Source organism: Astyanax mexicanus, chromosome 3 (assembly GCF_023375975.1).
Source record: "Astyanax mexicanus isolate ESR-SI-001 chromosome 3, AstMex3_surface, whole genome shotgun sequence".
Classification (NCBI taxonomy): Eukaryota; Metazoa; Chordata; class Actinopteri; order Characiformes; family Acestrorhamphidae; genus Astyanax; species Astyanax mexicanus.
In genome coordinates this window covers 30,562,759-30,572,075 of record NC_064410.1, presented here as the reverse complement: position 1 = coordinate 30,572,075, position 9,317 = coordinate 30,562,759, and the positions used below count along the sequence as shown (strand labels likewise).

The 9,317-nt window shown below is 36.3% G+C and overlaps 2 protein-coding genes across 2 annotated transcripts; both read left to right on the top strand.

Annotated features, from left to right (window-relative positions):
- Positions 1-273: 273 nt before the first annotated feature.
- LOC103038834 (apolipoprotein A-I) lies at positions 274-1,952 on the top strand. Its single transcript, XM_007258285.4, has 4 exons — positions 274-341; positions 434-493; positions 605-755; positions 1,259-1,952. Exons 2-4 carry the CDS (start codon positions 454-456, stop codon positions 1,800-1,802), a joined length of 735 nt encoding a protein of 244 aa, XP_007258347.3. The 5' UTR covers positions 274-341; positions 434-453; the 3' UTR covers positions 1,803-1,952.
- A 3,440-nt stretch (positions 1,953-5,392) lies between these two features.
- LOC125799485 (apolipoprotein A-I-like) lies at positions 5,393-7,562 on the top strand. Its single transcript, XM_049476341.1, has 4 exons — positions 5,393-5,419; positions 5,520-5,579; positions 5,703-5,853; positions 6,867-7,562. The coding sequence occupies exons 2-4, from the start codon at positions 5,540-5,542 to the stop codon at positions 7,408-7,410; spliced, it is 735 nt and encodes a 244-aa protein (XP_049332298.1). The 5' UTR covers positions 5,393-5,419; positions 5,520-5,539; the 3' UTR covers positions 7,411-7,562.
- The last annotated feature ends 1,755 nt before the right edge of the window (positions 7,563-9,317 follow it).

The following is a 9,317-nucleotide window of genomic DNA, read 5'->3' as shown; positions in this document are numbered from 1 at the left end:
ATTTTGCACTATTCCAGCGAGGCCTATTTATTGAAAAATCTCAGTTTAGGGTGTTTTGTAGTACTGGACTAGACTTTTTAGAATATTCTTATTTTTCTAACAAAAATACAATTCTAAGAACAATTGGTATTTGCAAAACAGATGTTCTTAAATGTTTTCTTAACCTTATGATAGCCCCATCTGATTGAGTTTAGCTGAGTTGGAGAGTGTGATGTGGCATGACTGATGGCACTGGGACTGATGAGTTTTGACCTTTGGTCTTTTCAGCACAGCTCTCTGGTCCATATATATAGAGCACTGATACCTCCTCAGTGCACACTCACTCTGAAACCAACTAGGAGGTAAGACACTGATTATATAAAAATAAAAAAGATCTTAAATAACAGAAGAGTAACAGAGTTTCTTAACTCATATTTAACCTTTTTCTTTTCAGAAATCCTTAGACCTGCAGACATGAAGGTCCTTGTTGTTCTCGCTGTTGTGGCCTTTGCTGGTGAGTGTTCTTTTCACTTAAAATCACTTGAGTTAAGGGACATTATTACAGAAGAAACATAATAAACACACAAATATCAAAAAAATTGTTTTTCCTTTTTTCTGTTAAAAGGCTGCAATGCCAACATGATGTGGCAGGACCAGGCCCAGCCCAGTATGGAGATGGTGAAGAACGCTTTCTGGGATTACGTCGCAAAGGCAACTCAGACCACTGAAGACATTCTGCAGAAGATCAGAGAGTCTGAAATGGGACAGGAAGTCAAGTGAGTGTAAAACAGTACTCAAGTCAACTATCAAATGGCATGATTAACTAATTTCTGCCTGATTAATTAATTTTGAGTTCATCTGTTGATCTGCTCTGGACAATGGGAATTGTTAAATCTAAATTTAACCTGTAGTTAAACTTACCCTATAATTAAAGTGTGATAATTACAAGTGCCAATTCAGATAAAACTCAAGGGATCTTTCTACTAGAACTGTTTAACCAAAGTAATTCATGTTGCTCTGCCATGAGCATGCCGGCCAGTGTTTAACCTCACTGACAAGACAGCACCTCACAACTTATACAGGCGTAAGCACTCCCAAGCTGCCGCTAAGATTATACTTGATGATCAATTTAGATACTGCTTTCCCCTGACTTCTGACATTTCTGCTACGCTTTAAAATAAGCTCTTTGGAAATTGTATTTCAGATATATTCAGTGAATAAAAAATTGCATTAAATTGTCCAAAAGACATTATAAAGAGTTTTATTCTTTTTTTGTCAGTGCCAAGATCTCCAAGAGTGCCGATGCCATCGGTCAGTATGCTGTGGTTCTTCGTGGTCAGATGACACCTATGACTCAGGAGGTGATGACCAGGATTTTCCAGGAGTCCGAGCAGCTGAAGGTCCGTCTGCAGCAGGACATGAGCACCGTGAAGTCCCAGCTGGAGCCCTACGTCCAGGAAGTGATGTCAAATGTCCAGCAGCAGGTGGAGCAGCTGAAGAAGGAAGTGGCCCTCTACGCAGACATGGACGCCGAGACTCTGAAAGCCACTCTGCTGCAGAAGAGCGAGGAGATGAAGGCCAGTATGGAGAAGACCATGATGGAGATGCAGGCCCAGCTCGGACCCCAGGCTGAGGAGCTGAAGCAGAAAATGGAACAGCACATGCAGGAGTTCCAGAAGACCATGATCCCAATGGCTGAGAACTTCCAGGAGAGGATGACCCAGAACGCCCAGGAGATGAAGAAGCAGTTGGACCCCTATGCTGAGGACCTGAAGACCCAGCTGACCACCCTCTGGGAGTCTTTTGCTAACATGCGTCAGTAAAGAGTCTCAGTTTTTACATGAAATGAACTCTAAAGATTGTCACATGTTTACAAAGTTCATTCTGGACACAAATGCTTGTTGCTCTACACTGTACTGTATCATTCCATGAAGTAACTTTAATGTATTAATAATAAACTTCACACTCAAATCGATGAGTCTTGGTTTTTTCTGTAGTAAAGCAAAATGTTAAATGTTGAAAAGTGTTGAATTCAGGATTATGAATTTAGAATAATTTCATTGATAAGATTTAAACTGGACATTTCTCACATTTGTAGAATTGTAATTTTGTAGAAAATGTAATACCTACAGTTCAATACACTTAAACAAAGGTGGTTTGAGACGTATTGGAGTGAAAGAAAAGCAGTTAACAAAAGATCAGCACCTCTAGAACTCATTAAAACAGTTGGATAAATAGAACGTTTGACTGGTACTGTACATAAAGAAACATCCCATTAGAAACTATGAACATCTCTTTCAGCAACATCAATTCTGAATGTTGCATAGCTTTGAAGTGACAGATTAAACTAAACTTGCTATAGATATAGATACTTTATCAAAAGTACAAGTATTTACTATTAAATGAGTGTATTTGCTTGTTTTAAAATATTACAATAACTAAGGCATGAAATCCTGCATTCCCGTGAGATAAGCATTCTGTGCACTGAAAATCCTGATAAGCATACAATTACAATACAAAACAGAATTACTGATCTTTCCTCTTCTTTATTTATATATGACATATGATGAAACAATGGTAGAATTGGCATCAGTTCTGCTACTGATCCAGTGGTGTCTTCATTTACTAATCATATTAAATTAAATAATAACCCTAAATGACTTACTTACACCTCTATTGATTAATGACGGTATCTATCTTTTGAAGCATCTGAATGAATGTTAAACCTTTGAACTGCAGGAGTCTGTATGTAGGTCCACAACACACAACATACAGCCTGAATCAGAAATAAAATTTGGGACAGAATGGAAAAAAGCAATAAAAACAAATCACAGAAAGCATGAACTCAAGATATCGAATTATTTCTTTTTCCTAACCAACTTAGTTTTATTTGTTACAATACATCTATTCTCACATTTTATGCCAGCAGCACTTTATAATTTTGCTATTCCTTCCCACAACACTTGAAATATGCTTTGGCACAGAGGTAAACATACTATGAAGAGTTTAAGGTGTTATTTTGTCCCAATATTCATGCAAAAACATCTTAATGTGTACAACACTTCAGGGTCAACGTTCTCACTTTTATCACATCAAAATTCTCCACACATTCTCTACTGAGGACAGGACAGGACTGCAGACAGACCAGTCCAGTACCCATACCCTCTTCACCAGCAGCCATGTCGGTTTGGGTGCAGCATTTGGTTTGGCACTCTCTTGTTTAAAAAAAAGCATGAATGTCTCTGGAGCATATGTTTTCTTAAAGAAAACACAATGTTTTAAGAGTATATGTTGCTCTTATATCTGACTGTTCTTTTCTACATTGTTGCTGTAGTGGACTGGTAATGTACATACAGAAACAACCCATTAGAATCAATGAAAGATATCTATATCACCAACATCAATTTGAATGTTACATAGCTTTAAACTAACAGATTAATCTAAACATGCAATAGATAACATTTTATTATAGAATAGTTCTTTCTGACCTCATAATCTGATTGGTTGAGTAATGCTCTAACCGTGCTGATATTTGTGATAACAGCACGGCCTTCTTACACTACATCTGTATCACTCTGCGGACGTGTTGTCGAGTAATATACATATACACATATACACACAAGACATTTCAGTATCATCACCTCTACCAGCAGCAGCAGCATTAGCCTAGTGCAGACTAGCGCCCAGCCAGGGCACACTTGCTTGCAGTACTGGCTCGTCTTTTGTGGAAAAAAGAGAAAGAAAATACATCAGTAACATCGGCTAAAGTCTTACAGCCTCAACGGTAACCAGCCAGGCTAGGCTAAGCTAATGCTAAGCTAAAGCAAGCTACGCCAACCTAACCACAATCCAGCTAGATAACCAACAACACCCAGCAAAACAGGAAAAATGCTCACAAAAGCACAGCTTTCGCATGAAGACGACTCAGTGGGGCAGGAGAGAAGGGGGTTTCAGCATTATTTCACAGTCCTAACGTTTCTTATCCTGTTAACCCCCAATTTTGATTTCAAGCTAACGTATAAACCATACGCCATTTTGTAGTTACAGTTCTGTTACAGTTCACTTATTGTGGAACTACTTTTTGGCACACTCCATAGTAAAGCATATTTATTTTACATTTTTTGAGGGTCTTATATTTTCCTGATTAATTTTGTAAAAGAGGTATAATAACATCACAGCCTCGAGTGTTCTATTGTGTGTTATATTGCTTAAATAAACAAATAGATCAAACACACACCATATATCATATCAAATAAATTTGTTGCTTGTGAATATTTTTAAACATTACAATAAGTAATAGACGAAACCCTGTATTCCAGTGAGTTCAGTATTCATTCTGTGCACTGAACACACTGATAAACATACAATTAACATACAAAACAGAATTATTGATTTTCACTCTTCTTGATCTGTATATGACATACCGCTGCATCAGTTCTGCTACTGAACTAGTGGTGAAACAATAACTCTGAATGACTTACTCACACCTCTATTGATCAATGGCAGTATCTATCCTTGTAAAGGGCCTGAGTGGATGTTAAACCTTTGAACTCTATAAACCTGTATGTAGGTTCACAACACATCAGAAATAAAAATTGGAAAAGTATGGAAAAGGCAATGAAAACAAATCACAGAAAGCATGAACCCAAGATATCTAATGACTTGTTGACTTATGTCTTGTTGAAAAAAAAAAGCATGAACATCGCTTGAAAATATGATGTCTTAAAGACAGCATATGTTGCTCTTAGATCTGACTGTACTTTTCTGCATTATTGCTGTCGTGGGCGATTTGGACCTTTTCATCTTTAGTCAGGAGCAGACTGCATCCATTTCTAACAAAAACGATCTGCAATGATTTGTCTGATTACTGTACATGATTCAACTGTGTGGCATGAGAGGAATAAAGGTATATTAAGAAGCTGACAAGACAAAACATGACTATCTTAGGTTTATTGCCTGCAAAGGAATAAAAGTAAAGTAAATATAAGATACACAGTTTTTATTTTGCACTTTCCACACTTTCCTAATTTTTACTGACTGAGGATTGGGTACATTATCAGCATGGGATTACCTAGTATATAGTAAAACTGTATAAAGTGTTGGTTGTCCAACCAACTCATCCTGGTCCATTTTGGCAATACCCTTTATTTAAAAATCTCCAATTAGAGTGTTGTGTAGTTCCTGGATTTCATTTGGACAAAATTGACGAACAATTGCTATTTACAAAAAAGCCCTTAACCTTATGATAGCCTCATCTGATTGAGTTTAGCTGAGTTGGAGAGTGTGATGTGGCATGACTGATGGCACTGGGACTGATGTCAGCAGAAGAGAGATGATGAATTTTGGACTTTGGTCTTCTTCAGCACAGCTCTGCGGTCCATATATATATAGAGCACTGATACCTCCTCAGTGCACACTCACTCTGAGCAGCAACTAGGAGGTAAGAGACTGATTATATATATTAAAAAAATCTTAAATAACAGAAAAAACAGAGTTTCAAAACTATTTAATTTTAACATATTTAACCTTTTTCTTTTCAGAAATCCTAAGATCTGCAGACATGAGGGTCCTTGTTGTTCTCGCTGTTGTGGCTTTTGCTGGTGAGTGTTCTTTCACATATATTTACTTATTTAGTTAAGGAACATTATTACAGAAGAAACATAATATACATTAAAATATCATAATATAACAAATGTTTTGGTTTTTCATTTTTCCGTTAAAAGGCTGCAATGCCAACATGATGTGGCAGGACCAGGCCCAGCCCAGTATGGAGATGGTGAAGAACGCTTTCTGGGATTACGTCGCAAAGGCAACTCAAACCACTGAAGACATTCTGCAGAAGATCAGAGAGTCTGAAATGGGACAGGAAGTCAAGTGAGTGTAAAAAAGTACTAAAGTCAAAAATCAAATGGTTATCCACATAATGGTTGATTAACTATTTTCTCCCTGATTGATTGATCTTGTGATCAACTGTTGATCTGGTCTGGACATTGGGAATCTATAAACTTACTTAAACCCTATAGTAAAGTGTGATAATTATTAGTGCCAATTCAGATAAAATTCAAATGCTCTTACAACTTTTTAACAAAAGTAATTCATGTTGAGCTGTTATGAGTATACTGGCCAGTGTTTAACCTCACTGACAAGATAGCACCTCACAACTTATACTCTCAAGCTGCCCCCTGACATTACACTTCATGATCAATTTAGATACTGCTTTTTTTTGTAGAATTGGGTAGATTTTGTAGAAAATGTAATACTTACAGTTCAATGCAGTTTAACAAAGGTGGTTTGAGACATATTAGAGTGAAAAAAGTAGTTAACAAAAGATCAGCACCTCTAGAAGTCATTAAAACAGTTGGAGAACCCTTCTGAGAGAATCAGCCAAAGTTGGCATCAACGCAAAAGATGCTACTCCTAAAAAGCTAAAGCATAAAACATATTTAGAGATGCTTTAGTCTTCAATATTAATCTACAATTTAGAAAATAATACAAAATAAATAGAAGAAACATTTAAAGAGAAGGGGTGTGTCCAAACGTTTGACTGGTACTGTACATGAAGAAACATCCCATTAGAAACAATAAATTATATCTATATCACCAGCATTGATCCTAACTGTTATATAGCTTTAAACTGAGATGAATCTAATCAAACAATAGAGAACATATAAATAAACAAATAGATCAAACACACAAACATCATATAAAATCAATTTAGATACTGCTTTCCCAGGACTTTTGACATTTCTGCTAAGCTTTAAAATAAGCTTTTTGAAAATTTCACCTAACATATATTCATTGAATTAAACATTGGATTAAAATTTGTAAAATACAGTAATAGGAGTATTATTCTTCTTTTTAAAGTTCTTTTATTCTTTTTTCTTCAGTTCCAAGATCTCCGAGAGTGCCGATGCCATCGGTCAGTATGCTGTGGTTCTTCGTGGTCAGATGACACCTATGACTCAGGAGGTGATGACCAGGATTTTCCAGGAGTCCGAGCAGCTGAAGGTCCGTCTGCAGCAGGACATGAGCACCGTGAAGTCCCAGCTGGAGCCCTACGTCCAGGAAGTGATGTCAAATGTCCAGCAGCAGATGGAGCAGCTGAAGAAGGAAGTGGCCCTCTACGCAGACATGGACGCCGAGACTCTGAAAGCCACTCTGCTGCAGAAGAGCGAGGAGATGAAGGCCAGTATGGAGAAGACCATGATGGAGATGCAGGCCCAGCTCGGACCCCAGGCTGAGGAGCTGAAGCAGAAAATGGAACAGCACATGCAGGAGTTCCAGAAGACCATGATCCCAATGGCTGAGAACTTCCAGGAGAGGATGACCCAGAACGCCCAGGAGATGAAGAAGCAGTTGGACCCCTATGCTGAGGACCTGAAGACCCAGCTGACCACCCTCTGGGAGTCTTTTGCTAACATGCGTCAGTAAAGAGTCTCAGTATTTACATGAAATGAACTCTAAAGATTGTCACATGTTTACAAAGTTCATTCTGGACACAAATGCTTGTTGCTCTACACTGTACTGTATCATTCCATAAAGTAACTTTACTGTATTAACAATAAACTTCACACTCAAAACGATTAATCTTGATCTGTGCTGTAGTAAAGCAAAATGAGTGTTGAATTCAGGATTATGAATTTAGGTTCATTTTATTGATAAGATTTGTAGAATTGGGTAGATTTTGTAGAAAATGTAATACTTACAGTTCAATGCAGTTTAACAAAGGTGGTTTGAGACATATTAGAGTGAAAAAAGTAGTTAACAAAAGATCAGAACCTCTAGAAGTCATTAAAACAGTTGGAGAACCCTTCTGAGAGAATCAGCCAAAGTTGGCATCAACGCAAAAGATGCTACTCCTAAAAAGCTAAAGCATAAAACATATTTAGAGATGCTTTAGTCTTCAATATTAATCTACAATTTAGAAAATAATACAAAATAAATAGAAGAAACATTTAAAGAGAAGGGGTGTGTCCAAACGTTTGACTGGTACTGTACATGAAGAAAGATCCCATTAGAAACAATAAATTATATCTATATCACCAGCATTGGTCCTAACTGTTATATAGCTTTAAACTGAGATGAATCTAATCAAACAATAGAGAACATATAAATAAACAAATAGATCAAACACACAAACATCATATAAATTCTAATATATTTTACCTCAATTGCAGTCATAAATACAGTGCATCACAAACGTGAGTACATCCCTCACATTTCTGCAGATATTTAAGTCTTAATCTTTTCATGGGATAACACTGACAAAATGACACTTTAACACAATGAAAAGTAGTCTGCTTATATAACAGTGTAAATTTATCCTTCCCTGTTATATAAAGCTGCACACAGACTATTTTTTTCATTTTGTCAAAGTGTAATTTTGTTAGTGTTGTCCCATGAAAAGATATACTTAAATATCTGAAGAAATGTGAGTGGTGTACTTACTTTTGTGATACACTGTACATTTGCAGTAATAATATTTATTTTGATGCAGAAATTTCTGTGTATTTAGTTCAAAAAGATAATATAAACTAATTAAATTGATCGTATCGTAAATAACCGTTCAGTCTCTTGCAACTGAGTGTAATTATAAAGCTAGATGTGCTTGTTTGAAATATCATTATTCTCACTTAAAAATCTTGTAAAAGTAAAAAAAAAACAATAGTTGATAAGTTTTGCTTGACTCTCTTCTACTCCTGGTTACTTTATCAAAATACTTAGTATATTGCTTAGTATTGAATAAATGAATTTCTTGTGAATATTAATAAATATTACAATAAGTAATATTTTTCACAATGTATCATCACCAGCTAAGAAGTAATGAGGGCAAGCTGTGATCCCACTTGACAACTTTATTGATCCAAACTATCTCTCTGATTGATTTCTTCTTTTGATTAGCCTACTGCTGGTCTGTTGCACTGAAGGGCCTGTAACCGTCTGTTATATAATCACAGTAACAGCTTCCAAATGCAAATGCCAAACCCTGTATCAGCTTTAGACTTTTACCTGCTTAACTGATGAGGGATTAATGAAGGAATAGCCAATGAAGCCTATAAAATATCTTTTAAGATAATTTGTTTAATTACTTTTGAACGTTGTAGAAAAATGGTTGCAGTTCCTAAACGCGTTATAGGATATTTCTTGCTCAAGCTCTTGAATGTAATTTAATAGGTTTTTCTCAACCCTGTTACACCAATCAATTTATCCCCTTTTAAAAAGTATAGATCAGTTCTTGTAAAATTATCATTGAGGAAAATCACACCGCACGTCTCTTTAAGGACAGACAGCAAATAATATCATGTGTGACTTTTCTTACCTAAAAATCCATGTGATTT